We start from the raw sequence: 18,009 nt of genomic DNA on the forward strand, positions 1-18,009 counted from the left end.
TGCAGAGATAAGCGGTGCAATGGCATGGGTAGCAACATGTAGGAGCCAGTACCAGAAAAAAACTCGCATATCTCTGTTTTTGGGGAGCCGGTGCATACTTAAAATTGTGGTATGGGAAATAATGGGAGTGTTCAGGCCACACCATGTAATTTTTTCGTGTGATGTACTGGAAACAATATATGTTTTTATAGTTCTCATAGAAAATCAAAATTTGATACCTGCTGTATCTGCATGTTTTGTGTCATATATTACTATGTGTTAATTATTTATTTGGCTTCTTTTTGTTTCTTAATCTGAAGGAGGACAAAACCACTTATTTTTTGAAGTTGAGAAGATGGTGGAGGGGTGTAGATATATTTCATAAGGCATATATATTGTTGCCTCTGCATGCAGAGTAAGTAATTTTGTTTTATATTGTTGAGATATGTTTTGTTTGATGCAGTTGAGATCAACATTTCTTCCACTAGGTGTTCTGATTATAGTTAAAAAAACGGAACAGACTGGTGGTTTAGCCGGAAAAAACTGGAGTACCGGGCATGGCGTGGTTTGACACAAGGACCGCTCCTGTATGTGAACCGCCTTGAACTGGACAAACCAACCTGTTTTCCAGTAAATCGGCATCAAACCGGGGGCAGTTGGACCACTGCACCTGGGAGCCACATGAAAAAATAATGTGAGCCCATGGCGATTCGATCCCTAGATGTCCAACTGGGAACAAAATGATCCCACCACAACAGTAACCAACTGGGCAGGGCTTCTTTGTTATTATCAATTGGGAGATCACATCTATTTAAACCTAATTTCTCTATATAGTACTTAAAATTATTACTTTATTACTTTTTTTTTATGAACCGGGAGTTGGATGATGAACCAGTAAACTGAGATGCCCACTGGGTCGGTCATGTTACCTTGACTGGATAAGTGTATTGAAGGTGATCATCCATCCATTAGTCCTGACTTCAATATATACAATATATAGATACTTCATGGACCACTTCAATATATAATAATATATATATATACACACGGCAAGTTTATTCTACGTCTAGGTGCATAACATACTTGCGCTGCGCCGCTGTGGTTGACCAAGCTAGCATCTTCCTGCGCATTCCAGCTGAATTTTCCGTGAGTTAACAAACCAAGAGAGTCAATCCATTGATGCCGCGTACACATCCAAACCTACCCACCAGCATGCATGCGGAGTTTCTTTATCGATTCGAATCGTTAAAATGCAATATCTCTAGAATCATAGATCCGATTTTTGATCTGTTTAAAGCATATTGTTGAAAAAAAAATACGCTTAACAAAATGAGATTTGTAAAGGTTATATTTTGATGAAGTTTTAGGATCATTATATAGTTGCAACATGGTAGATATCCAGTTTCACTTTGTGCTATACTACAGTTACAACTTGTGTTGTAATTGTGGTTTAGAGACAATCGAGTTACAACATGCTGAATAACATAGTTATAACATGGTAGACACTCTAGTTATGATAATATATTTACAACATATTAGACACTCTAGTTATGACAATGCAATTGTCGAATGAGTACTAGTTACAACACAGTAGACACTCTAGTTACAACATGGTAAACACTCTAGTTGCAATATGGTAGTCGAGTGTGGACTAGTTACAACATAATAGACATTCTAGTTACAATATGCTGAGCAATATAGTCACAACATTGTCGAGTGAGTATTAGTTACAATATATTAGACATTCTAGTTTCAATAACATGGTAAACAATATAGTTACAACAGGTATTGTCAAGTGTGGACTAACTACAACATGGTATACACTCTAGTTACAACATGCTGAACAATATAGTTACAATATTGTAGATTGTAATATAGTCGCAATTAGTTACAATCAGTCAGTTTAGGAAAGTAAGTTACAATCTCACTATGCATATAGTTGTAACTGCTCTATGCCTATAGTTGCAACGGGTAGTTGCAATCACTATTTGGTTGCAATTATTTCAAAATTGTTAAAACATATCTATGATGGATGTAATTTTGTTAAGAATACTTTTTTAAGTAAGATGTTTCAAGTGATTCGTCAATCGGAGTTACGGTTTAAGAGAAAAATTGTTTAAAAAAATTAGATGAGAGTATTAGACAGTTAAGTTAGAGACAGTCGAGTTATAATATGCTGAACAACATAGTTACAATATGGTAAACACTCTAGTTACGATAATATAGGTACAACATATTAGACACTCTAGTTACGACAATGCAATTGTTGAGTGAGTATTAGTTACAACATGGTAGACACTCTAGTTACTCTATGTCGGTGCAAAAAATAGTGGGGTCCCCTCGCAGGTGGACCCACACCGGTAAGATATCAGCAGGTGTTGTATGCCACGTTTGTTCAGAATCATGGCCACCCAGCGCGACCAGCCAGCTACCGTGCGACCAGCCAGCTACGGCACGACCAGCCAGCGACCATGCAACCAGGCTCTCCGACCAAACTCCGTGACCAATCACCAGGTCGCAGGAGCAAACCCCATGACTAGTATCCTCTGGTCGCGGGGCAGGTATGTGTCTAAACAGTCTAATCACAATAAATGCTTTTTCACTCGAGTATTTCCCTTCCCCAGGTCCTCTTTCTGGTCGCCCAAGGCGTGGTCGGCGTAGAGCTGTCGTGTCCTATCCCGTAGAATTAAATGCTATGGGATGGCTTGACAGGCATGTCAGGAGGCTTTTTGCAGGTGCGCAGGCGGCGCGTGGGGACGGGACAGGGCAGTCCAGGCGACCGGGAATGACGCAGGCGGTGGAGTGATGAGACAAGCTATGTAGCGCCGTAAAGCAAATGAGATATGTCTACTCTTAGTAATGATAGGCCTAGATGGGAAGCTCTAGCTAGGTCTACGTCTATGTTTTGACTCACATGTAAATCTTCTCTCCCTCTGATATATAAAGGGAGGAATACCAAGCTTGTAAAGAAGGCCTAGAGGCGAAGAAGGCTGAGCAGGAACACCATTCTATAACGAACTTAGTCCACAAGAAAAGAATACACAGGATGTAAGGCTATTACCCTAAAAGGGGCCCGAACCTGGATAATTCTCGGTGTTCTTAAGTTGCACATACACAAACAGATTCAATAGGCACTCCCCGAACAAAGATCACGCACCTGTCGTCCGATACACCCTGGAATCATTGTCAGGGATTTTTACCCCCGACATTTGGCGCGCCAGGTAGGGGGCGCGTTTCTGAGCTCGGGATCCGAGTTGCTGTGAGGTGTTCTTCATTGGGTACGACCCAGATGGAGCCAATATGTCCTAAACTCAGGACATCGGATTAGGATCTAAAGGCTTTGGGAGGCAATGGGAGGCAGTAGAGGCATCCATGCTCTCGGCGCCAAGGAGAGCTCACGGACCTCAAGTTCTGGGGGAACGGGCTTCTTCGGTGGTAGCCCCACCTGGAGGATTGCTCACCGCGCCGGGATTGCCACCCCCCAGCCTTGTGACATGAACCGAAACCATCGGGTAGGTATGATTCGATCCGGCAAAAGAACATCAAGGAACTAATCGCGTGTGTCGTTTCTCCGAGTAGGTTCAACCGAAGGACGAACAGAAGGGTCTACACCTTGAACTTTTGGCATGAGTAATGATCACTCCCCGTAGGGTACTAGTAAGGAAGACAGGTTACCAGAATCTCAGAAAGGTAACTTTCTCCCTTCCCAATGCTGATCACCCTTCGATTAGAAGGGGGAATCCTTATCCTACCTTGCAGGATTTCAAAGGATCACGGATGCAGTACTGGTCGCTAAGCGAGACATTGCTTTCCCCCGACCAGGATCGAGCCAGCACAGGACCATGCAGCGTCAGGTACATGGTTCAATTCTGTTTTTTTCAGTTATTAAATACGAAGCAGAGTATGAGGGCCTCTTAACCGGAACACAAGCATCACCCGCGCAGGGAGAAACGCCTACTGGTGATGAGGAACTCGCTACTAGGTGTAGCCCCGTCGCCAAGGGGTTTTTAGTACTCGGATTGGATGATGGCGACATACTTCTCCGAAGTGAGAAAGCTGGAGCAATGCTCCACCGGTCGGGAAGTCACACGTCTCTCGCAAGGATTTCTTCCCTGGTCGATGGGCTGGCCCGTCTGGTCTCTTCTTGTGAACCTGTCCCGGTCAGAGTCTTTGAGAAAAAGACTCACACAGCCACCTACTGCAGTCTTGGGCCGACGTGCAAGGGATGCTCTGCTTGGAAACAGACACCAGAGGCAACACCTTTGGAGGCAACGCCTCCCTCGGTGCCGTTGACCTCGGGTGGCCATCATGTGGTCGTCTTGCTTGATTCGGGTACGACCTAGATGGATCAGATCTCGGACTACCATCAGAATCAAGCAACCCCTGACGATGATATATCAGCATAAAATGTCACGTGAGCCCAACCGCGAGAATCCTCCTTGGTAGAGGGACGCCTCTACCATCAAGGGAGCAACGACCCTTTACTAAAATACATCGCTTAGGATGGAGGGAGCACAACACTCCCTAACATCCTCGGAGGTAGACGTGGAAGCCGAACCTCTCACCATCCTCCAGGATGCTCGCGAGTAGGTGAAAAGGAGCGAGTCGTGCCAGCACCACGATCGGAATACCGACCTACTAGCCCGGGCACTGCAAACCATACCACTCTCGACTTTTCGCTGTCTGGGGACTGGACATCGTGGGATCATTCTCTGAAGCCCCAGGCAGTCTTAAATTCCTAACCTTAGGCATGGCCGTGACCACCATGCGTGAAACTAGTCACGGGTCATTGGCGACCTCCAGTTTCCCGGCCTCACGCGGTCGGGTTTGCCGGTGTGGTCGGCCGCCGATCATACAGCTCACGGAGCGCCAGCTCTGTGTATGAGGCTGCTCAAAGACAAGCTTGTTTGTCTATTTTGCAGGACCTTCCTAACGAGCATGGACATAACTTGTAAGTTTTTCCAAATCCAAGTAATCGAACTCTTTATGTTGTAGGACTCCATGGACAAACGCGATCTCCGCCAAATTCCAAGATTTGTTTAGCCCGCTCACTCGTATTGATGGGATGAGGTCCAAAGCTAACCCGCTTGCACGATGACAGGGTAAAGGCGCCCGAGGGTTAACGACCACAAGGCCACAAGTCATAAATCGGGTCGAGCATTGGTCGCCACCGAAAGGCTCGTCGTGCTAAGGGTCTCCCTCAGTACCAGGAATGTTGCTCGCAAATGGCTTGATGCGATCCTCCCTAAGCGATACAGGCACTCCGAAGGTTATTCATCATCCAAACACAGAGAAGACCCACATAAAGGCCAATGCCTGTCATTACAAAGCCCGGGGGCTGGTTCCAGAAAAACCTACGGCATTTCCTGTCACGTCCTAAATTCTTAATCACGCATTTAAGCAAAATCATACTTCTTAAGCATTATGCTTAATTTTGCGTAATGGTAATTCAGAGCGCTAATGCACTTCGTTAAAAATCATTTGGATAAGAGAGAAAATTGAGGGAGAAAAGAATGGAAATTGCTTTGGAATTACCCATTTTCTCTAACACGTGGGACCCACATCTCACCCACTCCCTCTCTTAAGTGGCAGCACCCCACCTGCTCTCTCTCTCCTCTCCTCACTCCCCACGTCCCCACCGAGTTGCAGCAGCAGCAGCTCCCCCTCTCACTCTCCCACTCAAGCTCACTCTCTCTTTTCTTCCAAAATCCGAGCTCAAGTGGAGGATTCAAAGTATGCATGTGGTACCATTGCATTCTCTAACTCATAAGCTACTCATCTATCCAATCCATTTTCGTTTTCATGGAAGAATCAAATAGTTCTTGAAGTTCTTGGCGTTCTTGAGCTTTTTGGAGCAAAAATGGAGTTTTGGTCGAAAATGAGCTCTAAAGTCGTGTTGCTAGTTGATGAGTAAGTTTCAGGACCTTTGGACTATCCTTAACATGTTCCCTTTAGGCTTGGAAATGATCACAGCTTGAATCAACCAAAAATCCACTCGAGAACAGCTTTTCTGGGCTGGCCCGGATATTTCGGACTCACCCGGAGACTCTGGGTTCAGCAGAAATAGTCCGTTGAATTGTGTTCAAAATTGGTTAGGGTTTAGGGTGCGAGTTAGGTTTAGAATCTTTTGGATGGGGCATATGCACGTTTGCGTAGCACAGATTTGTAAAGTGAGTCAAATCACCCGAGTAGAAAAATCGTGAAGAACCCAAGTTTGTATCACTTGGAAAATCTGGTCAAACCCAGAGACTTCGGGTAGTTATGTGGTCGTGTAGCCGAGAGTTTCGTTCGAACCATCACTCGAAGTGTCCGGCATATCCCGGATAGTCCGGACCAACCCGAAGGTTCCAGGTTAAGTTAGAGCAGTGGCTAATCGAGAGCATTCACCGGAGGATAGCCTGGATACTCCGGAACCCAGATATTCCGGATTCACACGGATACTCCGGGCTAGTCAAACAAAAAGGTAGTAACCGAGCGCCTTTTCCGGAGGTTCACCCAGAGGGTCCGAGCCCGGATATTCCGAACCAATCTGGATACTCCGGATGGTTGTTTTATTTTTTGTTTTTGTTTAGATCATTTATTATTACATTGATTTGTATATCTTATACTTCTAGCATGTTGTTAAGCATTGTGGCATGCCTTGTTGCATTCATTCATGTTCATCATTGCACGCATTCTTGTTTAGCTAACAAGGATTCAGAGCGGGAGGCGACCGTGGTCGAAAACAACTTCGATCTTTCGGATTTCGGCGAGTGTTGCGTGGGTAACTATAGGCAGCTACTTGAGCAGCAAGGCAAATATCTATCATATTGCATTTTTATCGAATTGAACAAAATCTAAATATTGATAAACTATGCTTATGTATAGGTTTGCATGTATAGGGAGTTGATATCGGGTTTTTATGGGTAGAACCTATGTTGATCGCATAATCCCTACCTTGAATTTTTCATCTATATCCTTGTAGCCTTCGTAACGTAGTAAATGTCTAAGAGTCGATCGAAATGCTTAGCAATGCATAGGTCCTCGGTAGAAGACGCAAGCAATGGTTCGACCGTTGTTCGCGAGCTTAAGGCTTACTACTTGTTCACGTTTTTGGCTATGTGGATGTTGGTTGGATGAGTGGTCAGTATGAGACGAGATGTGGGCGGTATTAGGGGTGACGTCTGTCTCGAAGGAATGTTGTCGGTGTATTAGGAACCAGGGGTCCCTAAATCCCGAGACCGGGCCGGCCATCCGCCACATGTCACCATCCCGCGAGGTCCACCCTGCAGGATAAGAAAAAACTAAGTCCCGGGGGAAGGTGCTGGGGGCCGTAGCCTCTAGGTTCCCGAGCACCCCAGTTCCCCGATGATCCACAGAGTCCACGTACCGGGAAGGAAGTGCTCGGAAGGTTTCTCACTTATCCCCGAGTACTGTAGTCCCCCGATGATCCAAACACCGAAGTACTCGGGAGAGAGTGCTCGGGGCTGCACGTGGCAGCCCCCGAGGACTCGGTTCCTCGAAGGTCTCACCGAAGTACTCGGGAGAGAGTGCTCGGGGCTGCACGTGGCAGCCCCCGAGGACTCGGTTCCCCGAAGGTCTCACCCAAGTACTCGGGAGAGAGTGCTCGAGGCTGCACGTGGCAGCCCCTGAGGACTCGGTTCCCCGAAGGTCCCACCGAAGTGCTCGGGAGAGAGTGCTCGGGGCTGCACGTGGCAGCCCCCGAGGACTCGGTTCCCCGAAGGTCTCACCGAAGTGCTCGGGAGAGAGGGCTCGGGGCTGCACGTGGTAGCCCCCGAGGACTCGGTTCCCCGAAGGTTCGCGCAAGATCGTCCGACGACCCAAAGGGTCCCATCGTCGGGGTGTCAGCCAGTCAAAGGTCCAATGCCGCATTTAATAGGCACGCGCGGCCTGACATCCTGACATTCTCAGCTGCCCACGCCCCAGTGTCAGACCCTGCCATGCACTGGCAGGGGGGCGTGGGTCCATTAAATGCACGGGTCCCGTCCCGTTTCATCCGGGTGCCTCGGAATAACGTTGTCAGAATCGAAGCGCTCCGCCTGCCACCCTGTCCTGGCAGAAGAACAAGACAGGGTGGGCGCACCGGGCACCTCTGAGGCTGCCCGGTAGGCCCCCATAATGGCGCCCGAAGGCATCCACAGTGGCGGGTGGTCGGATGCGCGCCGTATTTTTCCACCGCCCCTGTCACTTCGCCAAGACGGAATGATGACGCCTTTCTCCATGGCACCTTGGCACTGGCACCCCCTCTTTCCCATTCAGGATATGTCGAGGTCGGCGCGCCTATAAAAGGAAAGGATGGAGAACACGTAAAAGGGGTAAGAAAAAAAGAAAGAGGACGCAGACGCTCGAACCAGCTCAAGCCAACCTAGAACACGAGAGCCTCAAGCTCTCTGTAAGTGGCTCTCTCTTGTAACCAGATACATCCTTGAAGAATTCCCTTCAAGGATAGATATAGCACTCACACAGGAGTAAGGTGTTACGCCCCCGTGCGGCCCGAACCTGTCTAAACCCCGGTGCACCCATATTTCTCGCACTAGGACGATCATCTCCCACCAGCCACCGCATTTATTTCCGTTTCCCGCTTATTTCCCAAACAAGCTCGTTCAGGATCATCCCCCCGGCCGAATCTCTAAAAAGGGGTCTCTCGGGATCCCTGCGACAGGAGTTCACCCTCCGACAGCTGGCGCGCCAGGTAGGGGGGAATATCCCTGGATTGTTTGTTTCACTTTTTTTCCCACAGGAAAAGATGGCCGGTGGGCATCGCCTCGAGCGTTCTGGCTCCACTTCTAGTGACGGGGCGCTACCCGACGCCAGAGGAGGCCCAGTCGCTGCTGCGTACCAGCAACAGCCACCATCCACGTGCGCGGTTTTTCCCGCTCAAGGGGATCAAGGCGTTGGGCCCATCAGGGCCGCCGCCACCGCTGCCGACGCACTTTCCGACCCCCAGCAGGTGGTCGGGACCCCAGCCGCCAGATCCGCCTCTGGACCGCGTCGGGTGCCACCACGATGCGGGCTCGCTTTCAGCGAGGCCAGCCCAGGGAGCGCGCTGCTTGTAGCGCATGCTCTCCTTAGGCACCCGCCCGTTCAGGCCACGCCGAACACTCCGGAAGGCCACTGGATACAAGATGTCGTCGCTTTGGTCGGCACTGCTCGTCGCCAGGTGCAGGCCGGGAGTCCTCGTACCACTTCCCGGCATGGTGCCGCCAGAGCTGGCTCCTCAACGGGCAACACCCGCACGGGCCGAGGGGTCTCCAGGCGGAGTGTCGTCCCCCTGGTCGTGTCTGAAGCCCAGGACCTTCGTTTGCGCCTTGACGAGCGGAGGGGCCACGAGGATGCCCGAGTTACTCTCGAGCGTCAGCGGGAGACCCGGCAGGGGGTCGGGGCAGAGGACCAGGCTTCCTCTCTCCCAGCCCAAGGCCACCGGGGATCCCCGGCTCGCCGCCACTCGCCACCGAGGACCCCCGCTCGCGCTGCGGGGTACGGCACCGGCTGCCGTGCTTTCACCGTCGAGCTCCGCTGGGTCAGGTGGCCTTCCAAGTTCCGCCCCGAGCTGCCGGAGAAGTACGACGGGTCCATCGACCCCGTCGAGTTCCTCCAGATCTACACAACGGCCGTCCAAGCGGCCGGAGGCAGCGAAAAGGTGATGGCAAACTACTTTCATGTTGCCCTGAGGGGCTCCGCCCGCTCTTGGCTTATGAACTTACCCCCAGGGTCTATCGGCTCCTGGGATGACCTGTGCCACCAGTTCGTGGCCAACTTTCAGGGCACGTTTACGCGTCCCGGTTTGGAGTGCGACCTCCACGCCGTCCAACAGCAGGAAGGGGAGACGCTACGGCGCTTTATACAGCGTTTTAGCCAGGTTCGCAACACCATTCCACGAGTGGCCCCCCACGCTGTTATTGTTGCTTTCCGGCAGGGCGTCCGCGATGAGCGGATGCTCGAAAAGCTAGGTACGCACGAGATCGAGACCACTGCGGAACTCTTCGCACTGGCCGATAAGTGCGCCATGGCTGCGGAGGCCAGGGCGTGGCATGCTCCTCGCCCCGCCTCCGACCAGCCAAGTTCTTCCCGCTCCGACAAGCGGGAAATGAAGAAGAGAAGGAAGCGCGAGGCCGCTCCCGTTGAGCCAACCCAGGTCCCCGCTCACAGGGTGCCGCAAGAGCCCAATCATCGGCAAGAGCGCCGGCCGGGTGTCGATCGACGCCCCGTCAGGGCCCCTGCTCGGGCTCCTCCTCGGGCCTCCGTGCCTACGAGGGCCCCGGCTCCAGCAAGGGCACCAGCTCCAGCGAGAGCCCCGGCCCCTGGCCGAGCTCCCGCTCCAGCGAGGGCCCCCGCTCCCGCGGGGCCCGAGCCAGGTAAATGGTATCCCATACACCAGACCAGATGGCACGACCTCACGGAGTGTCGTACGGTCAAAGGACTCGTGGAGCAGCGCTAGAGGGAGCGCGACGAGTCCCGTGGAGGAGGCGATACTGAGGTCGCCCCCGACAACGCCGAGCTCGGCTTCCAGGAGCCCGAGCACACCGTCGCCTTCATCGATGGGGGCGCGTATACGCCTTCCTCGCACCGTGGCATCAAGGTCATGCGACGCGAGGTGTGCTCGTCAACCCCGAGCGAAGAGGCCGCAAGGCCCCTAAGGTGGTCGGATACTTCGATCACATTCAGCATGGCTGATCACCCCGCCAGTACTGCAGCCATGGGGCGACTACCTTTGGTAGTGTCCCCCACTGTCTGCAATGTCAAGGTCGGCAGGGTGCTGATCGACGGTGGTGCTGGCCTCAACCTCCTTTCTAAGGAGGCTTTTGAGAAGCTGCAGGTGTCTTCCCGACGCCTAAAGCCGTCGCTCCCTTTCTGTGGAGTGACCCCTGGGCACTCCCTGCCCCTCGAGCAGGTTGAGTTGCCTGTCACGTTCGGGAGCCGGGACAACTTCCGCACGGAGTGCGTCCTCTTCGATGTCGCGGAGCTCCCTCTCCCCTACAACGCCATCCTCGGGCGTCCGGCGCTCGCCAAGTTTATGATGGCCGTGCATTATGCATACCTTACGGTTAAGATGCCCGGCCCCGTAGGCTCCATCTCTGTGCTCGCCGATTCCTGCGGCGCCGTCTCCTGCGCTGAACAGTCATACATGGCTCTGGTCTCAGCGCAGGCCGAGGTCGATGGCTCTACAGGGGGCCCGGGACCCTCTTCATCCAAACCCTGACTCGCCGCCGACACCTCTGTTCCAACGAAGGAGGTCGTGGTGGGCGAAGACGCTACCCAGGTTGTCCGTATCGGCAGCAACCTGGGCAGCAAATAGGAAAGCGCGCTCGTCGCCTTCCTCCGGGCTAACGTAGACGTGTTTGCCTGGCAACCGTCCGACATGCCCGGGATCCCTAGGGAGGTGATCGAGCATCACTTGGCGGTGCGTCCGGACGCCCACCCGGTGAAGCAGAAGGTCCGGCGGCAGGCGCCAGAGCGCCAGGAGTTTATCCGCAAGCAGGTCAGCAAGCTCCTCAACGCCGGATTCATCCGAGAAGTCCTCCACCCCGATTGGCTAGCAAACCCAGTCATCGTCCCAAAGGCCAATGGCAAGCTCCGCATGTGCGTGGACTACACCAACCTAAATAAGGCTTGCCCTAAAGATCCCTTCCCCTTACCTCGCATTGATCAAATTATAGATTCAACTGCGGGATGCGATCTTTTATGCTTTCTAGATGCAAACTCTGGGTATCACCAGATTCGCATGGCCGTAGGGGACGAGGAAAAAACTGCTTTTACCACCCCGGTGGGGACTTATTGCTACATGTCAATGCCTTTCGGCCTGCGCAACGCTGGGTCATCCTTCCAGCGCGCTATTCGTATTACTCTTGACTCGCAGGTTGGCCGTAACGTTGAGGCTTACGTCGACGACCTCATGGTCAAAACCCGAGACCGTGCCACCCTGCTCGAGGACCTTGCTGAGACTTTCAACAGTCTTCGTTCTACCCGTCTCAAGCTCAACCCGGAGAAGTGTGTCTTCGGGGTGCCGGCAGGCAAGCTCCTTGGTTTCTTGGTCTCTGGCCGAGGGATCGAGGTCAATCCAGAAAAGATCCGGGCCATCGAGCAGATGCGACCCCCGGTTCGACTCAAAGAGGTCCAGTGCCTCACCGGCTGCATGGCAGCCCTCGGGCGCTTCATCTCCAAGCTCGGGGAGCGAGGGCTCCCCCTCTTCATGCTTTTGAAGAAATCCGGTTGTTTTGACTGGACGCCGGAGGCCGAGCAGGCCTTCCGCGACTTAAAGAAGTACCTTACTTCGCCACCCGTGTTGGTGGCTCCCTCTCAAGGTGAGCCCCTACTACTCTACGTTTCGGCCACTCCTCAGGTCGTGAGCGTAGTGCTGGTGGTGGAGCGCGACGAGTGTTTGGGGCCGGGTGCTGGGTCCCAGCTCCCAGAGGCCCCCGACCACTCACTTGTCCTCGCGGCTCCCCCTGGGCAAGGGGTCGAGCCCGAGCACACTGCTCTTCCCAGCCAAGGAGTCGAGCCCGAGTACCCGGCCAGCCCGACCGTGCCGCCAACCCTGGGGGCTGCAGTAGCCCCCCGGGTGGAGCCGCCGTCCGGGCTCGCCGGGTGCAGCGACCGGTATACTTTATCAGCGAAGTCCTCCGGGAAGCCAAGACAAGATATCCCAGGCGCAAAAGCTACTCTATGCCGTGCTCGTCGCCTCCCGAAAGCTGCGCCACTACTTCCAGGCGCACAAGGTCTCGGTGGTTACCACTTATCCACTGGGACCCATTCTCCGGAACCGGGAAGGCACCGGGCGCGTTGTCAAATGGGCAGTAGAGCTGGCGGAGTTCGACCTACACTTCATCAGTCGCCAGGCAATCAAAAGCCAGGCGCTCTCCGACTTCTTGGCAGAGAGGACGCCCGTCCCCTGCGTCGTCCCAGAAGAGGTCTCTGCCTATCCCGGGCACGACGCGCCCGGGTACTGGGTCATGCACTTCGACGGCTCCCTCTCGCTGAAAGGCGCAGGGGCCGGAGTGGTTCTCACCTCCCCAACGGGTGAAGAGCTCCGGTACGTCATACAGTTGCAGTTCCGCGCATCCAACAACATGGCGGAGTATGAAGGTCTCATCGCCGGCCTCCGGGCTGCGGTGGGGCTCGGGATTCGTCGCCTCCTGGTCAAAGGGGACTCCCAACTGGTTGTCAACCAGGTATCCAAGGAGTACCAGTGCACGGATCCTCAAATGGCGGCGTACGTGGCTGCAGTCAGGAAGCTCGAGAGACGCTTCGACGGCCTCGAATTGCGGCATATCCCTCGTCGCGACAATGCTCCGGCCGACGAGCTCTCTCGCCTGGCCTCCTCACGTGCGCGGGCCCCTGCCGGAGTCTTTGAAGAAAGACTCGCACGGCCTTCCGTCCTGCCTGCCGAACAGGATGAAGGGGAAACCTCGAACTCAATTCAGGGGACCCCGGCGGTGCCCTCAGTGGGAAGCCCCGTCAGGGTGCCGCCGTCCGGCGAGTGCGCTGTGCTCGCCGAATATTCTCAAGATGCCTCGTGGATGTCTGACATCCGAGGGTACTTGAAAGAAAAGTTCCTACCCGTGGATGAGGCGTCTGCCGAAAGAGTTGCTCGGCAGTCCAGACGCTATGCCATAGTAGATGGGGATCTCTACCGGCGTAGCGCAGGAGGTGTCCTCCTGAAATGCATCTCCCGGGCAGAAGGCGGCGATCTTCTCGCTGAGGTCCACGAGGGCGAGTGCGGTGGCCATTCATCATTCCGCACGCTGGTCGGGAAGGCCTTCCGGCAAGGTTTCTACTGGCCTACGGCTCTCCAGGATGCTTCCGAGCTGGTTCGGCGCTGCAGGGCGTGCCAGTTCCATGCAAAGCAGATTCACCAGCCAGCTCAGGCTCTTCATACCATTCCCCTGTCATGGCCTTTCGCGGTCTGGGGTTTAGACATTCTGGGTCCATTCCCCCGAGCAATCGGGGGCTATGCATACCTATATGTCGCTATCGACAAGTTCACCAAGTGGCCAGAGGCGGTCCCAGTCATCAAGGTGACCAAAAACACGGCACTCCAGTTTATCCGCGGCATCACCAGCCGCTTTAGCGTCCCGAACCGGATCATCACCGACAACGGCACCCAGTTCACAAGTGCCTTGTTCGGGGACTATTGCGAAGATCTCGGCATCAAGCTCTGCTTCGCTTCCGTCGCTCATCCTCGGAGTAACGGGCAGGTCGAGCGCGCCAACGCGGAGATACTGAAGGGCCTCAAAACCCGGACCTATAACGTGCTCGCTAAGCATGGGAAGGGATGGGTGGACGAGCTGCCAGCCGTGCTGTGGGCCAATCGGACTACACCAAGCCGCGCCACCGGGGAGACTCCGTTCTTCCTCGTCTATGGTGCCGAAGCAGTCCTCCCCTCCGAGCTCACTCTGGGCTCCCCTCGAGTGCATGCATACTCTGAGGGTGAGCAGGAGCGGCAAAGACGCGATGACGTGGACTACCTGGAAGAGCGCCGGCGGCGTGCCGCTGTCCGGGCGGCTCGGTATCAGCAGAGTCTACGGCGGTATCATCTGCGCCATGTCCGGGCCCGGTCTCTCGAGGTGGGGGACCTAGTTCTCCGACACGTCCAGTCGCGCGAAGGAATGAATAAGCTATCCCCTGTGTGGGAAGGTCCTTTCACCGTGATCGCGGTCCCGCGGGCAGGTTCTTTCAGGTTGGCGACAGAGGAAGGACAGCCACTCCCGAATTCGTGGAACATCGAGCATCTCCGACGCTTCTACCCGTAGATGGTCGTGCTTGCGGCTCAGGTCAGCAAGGCCGGGGGCTTCTCCCCGCCCAAGCAGTCCGAGGGCTTCGCCCCTTGGGTAAGTCGCTGTCGCCCAACCTTGTAAATATTGCACATTCAGTATTTCGATAAGCAATCACTATGTCGAAATATTTTTTCTGGATTCCGTATGTTTAATCTGTCTGGTGAGGTGCTCGGTTGTGCGAGAAAAAGTTCGCTCTCTCATTTTCTCCGCTGATAAAAGAATCCCAATCGGTATGCATGCGAGCAGTCGCCGCTGACTTACGTCCGGCATGGTAGGTTGTGGTGTTCGGTGTCGTGGCAGGCTCCCGGGCACTACCAAGTTTCGGGGTGCTCTGGGTAATCCCATCGCTCGAGCCGCTCGAGTAGTCTGGAGCTCGGGCCCCTGGAGCGGGCTGTTGGTGCTCGGTCTGGTCTGTCATACCCGGGCGCCATCGAACCATAGGACCTCTGGGTTATGCCTCTGCCCGCTCTTGTCCGTCGGTTTGGGTGTTCGAGAGGTCTCGGGTCGAAAACGAGAACAGTCTATAGCAAGTACCGCACTAACAGAGCGCACCAGACAAAGAAATTATATGTTCTCTCTTAAGTCACAGGCTGGCAATCGCGAGCAGTTCGGCCGTGAGGGCTTCGATGCCCCGGTCTCTGGTCGGCCCCAAGGGTCCTCGGGTGATCCTACCACTTATGCATAGGTGGTCGAGATCACTCGACCCCAGGAGCCTCGTATGCCTCTGGGCACTCGGGCGCTCCGTTGAAAGAATCAAGTCCCCGGGCACCCGAGCTCGGAAGCACACCCCTCCTGGATCGGTTGGCCGGAAGGCCGACAGCTGTCCGGTGAGTGGTTATATTCAGACAAGTCTGCTTTAAGTAAATTTATGTCCTCGAGTCACTCTCGGGGGCTCTCGCGCTTTAATCTGTTCGGCGAGGTGGTCTCCTCGCACGAAAAAACCCTACCACGTGTCTACTTTTTTCCAGAACGACAGAGCGGTTTGTAGAAAGGAGTAGCGCGCGTGCGGTAATGTCTGACCGAAGCCCTTCGTGGTGGTCGTGGTGTTCGGTCCGCTTTTAAGGACCCCGAGCACTACCGAGTCCTCGGGTACCCTGGGTAATCCTATCACTCGAGCTGCTCGAGTAGTCCGGAGCTCAGGCCTCGGGGGCGGGCTGTCAGTGCTCGGTCCGGCCTGTTTTAAAGCCCGGGCACCACCGGACCACGAGGACTCTTGGTCACATTCTCGCCCGCACGCGTCTCCCTTCTACTAACTGAGTGGTCGCAAAGTGAAAAAGTGTTCACTAGGTATGGCGTGTTCCGAGCAGGATCGATCTATCTCCCCGGCAAGGAAGTCTGTGTCTTTGTTTCTTAACTTAGGCAAATGCGGACTCGCGAGAGCTCGAAGGCCGACTACGCCAGCAGCAGCGATCCGGATAACTTCATTCTCGGGGACGGGAAGGTCGGGAACGGCCCGACTGAGTACTCCCCGGGACTTCCGGACAAAACTCCAGAAGAAGCATCAAACACTCAGAGAAATTGGAGTTGCGAACTCAAGGAAAAACTGCCATTAATATTCACAGGATAGATACAAGGCCTTTTCTAAAAGTTCACTCCTACATCTACATTCATCAAGACAACAAAAGAAAAAAGACTACAAAAGATCTAGTCGGCCGCAGAGGCGTCGGCTGAATCCTCTGAGTCGTCCCCGGGGGCTGGCCTCTGAAGCCGGCCGCCACCACGGCGGTGGTACTCCGGACCGCTACCCGGGCGGCCTCTCCCTCAGCCTCGACCACTCCCTCCCGCGCCGGCTCTAGCGGGAAGTTTGGGTCCCTGCTTCGGTAGCAAGCCAGAACGTGCTCGGCCACCGCATGTGCCAAGCCACGTCCCTCCCGGGCGGCGAGTTCCTGGACTGCCCAAGGCAGGGCCTCGAGGCGCTCGCAGACCTGCTGCAGCCCCAACACTTGTCGTGCGGGGCCATCGCCCTTCTCGCCTCCAACGAGCCGTCCGAGACCACCCTTCTCTACGGCCCGCCGCATCCGCTGGAGTATATCTTCCAGCATATGCTCGAGGTTGACCCGCGAGACAAAGGCGGTCTCGAGCTTCTCCTTGGCGGCCCGCAGCTGTGCCTCGAGTCCCTGGTCCCCGACCGGACCGGAAGAACCACCAACTGCTGCGGGGGCGGCAGCCTGCTTCGCCTTGGCCACCATCTCGGATAAAGCGCGTTCGCGGGCGGCCAGTTCTGCCTCATGCTTCGCGTTCTGCTCCGCCCTGGTCGCCATGGCCGCCGCCGCCGCATCAGCCTCGCCCTCTCGACGACTCAGTTCGCCTTCTCGGCGACTCAGCTCGCCCTCCCGCCGGGCCAGCACATCCTCCTGCTGGGCCACCGAATCCTCCCGAGCACCGAGATCCGACGCCGATAACTCATTCTCCACCTCCCGGATGGAGACGTCCTCCTCCCAGCAGCGGATCTCTTCTCTGATCTTCCGGAGGTCGTCTTCCCAGCGCTGGAGGTCGGCGCGCGTCTTCTCGGCCGTGCCCTCCTGGCGGGTCAGCTCGGCTTGCCGCTCCTCCGCTGCCTGCTCCCGAGTTGCGACTGCCACCTCCCTCTCCTGCGCCTGCCCCATCCTGGCAAGGGCCTCGGCAGCTTGCTGCTTCGACGCCTCAGCTAGGCGGGCGGCGTCTTCTCGTTCCCGCGCGGCCTCTGCCCGCACGGTCTTCAAAATTTCTTGTTCCCGCGCGGCTTCCGCGCGGATATCTTCTAGGAGCTTCTGCTCCCGCGCAGCCGCCGCACGGGCCTCCTCCTGGGCGCCCGCCAGCTGCACCTTCTCCAACGCCAGGCGGGCGCGCTCAGCTTCAAGCTCCCCCTCCTTAGCATCCACCGCTGCGCCCAGCCGCCCGACCGCTACTTTGACGCCTTCAATGGCGGCCAGGATAGGGTCGGCGGGCTGGCCGGGCGCCGGTGGGGCCCAGGCTTCTCCGCAGAGTGCCTCTAGGGGGGCCGAGCTCTCTGCAGGGCCCTGCGCTGCCATCCGCCCCGGGCTCTGCCTGCCCGGGGTAGGCTCCGCCGGCGCCGAAGACTCGGACGGCGGCCGCATTCCCGCATCGGCCGCCCTGTCCGCCGGCCCCGGTAAAGCGTCCGCCTCCACCATCATCCGCCCCGGGCTCTCCACGCCCGGGGTAGGTTCCGCCGGCGCCAAGGATCCGGACGTTTGCTCCGTCCTCCTCTCGGCCGCCGCCTCCGTCTCTCTCCCGCTGGCCGCCACGACGATTGGCG

At 55.2% G+C, this 18,009-nt stretch overlaps 1 protein-coding gene across 1 annotated transcript in view; it reads left to right on the top strand.

Annotated features, from left to right (window-relative positions):
* The window catches only part of LOC133927637 (ubiquitin-like-specific protease 1D), a 41,781-nt gene that overhangs the window by 10,962 nt on the left and 12,810 nt on the right, over positions 1-18,009 (top strand). The window contains exon 7 of the mRNA XM_062374086.1: positions 300-394. Within this exon, the coding sequence (XP_062230070.1) occupies positions 300-394 (95 nt within the window). The remainder of the gene's footprint in view (positions 1-299; positions 395-18,009) is intronic.

This window comes from Phragmites australis, chromosome 8 (genome assembly GCF_958298935.1).
Source record: "Phragmites australis chromosome 8, lpPhrAust1.1, whole genome shotgun sequence".
NCBI classification, from domain to species: domain Eukaryota; kingdom Viridiplantae; phylum Streptophyta; class Magnoliopsida; order Poales; family Poaceae; genus Phragmites; species Phragmites australis.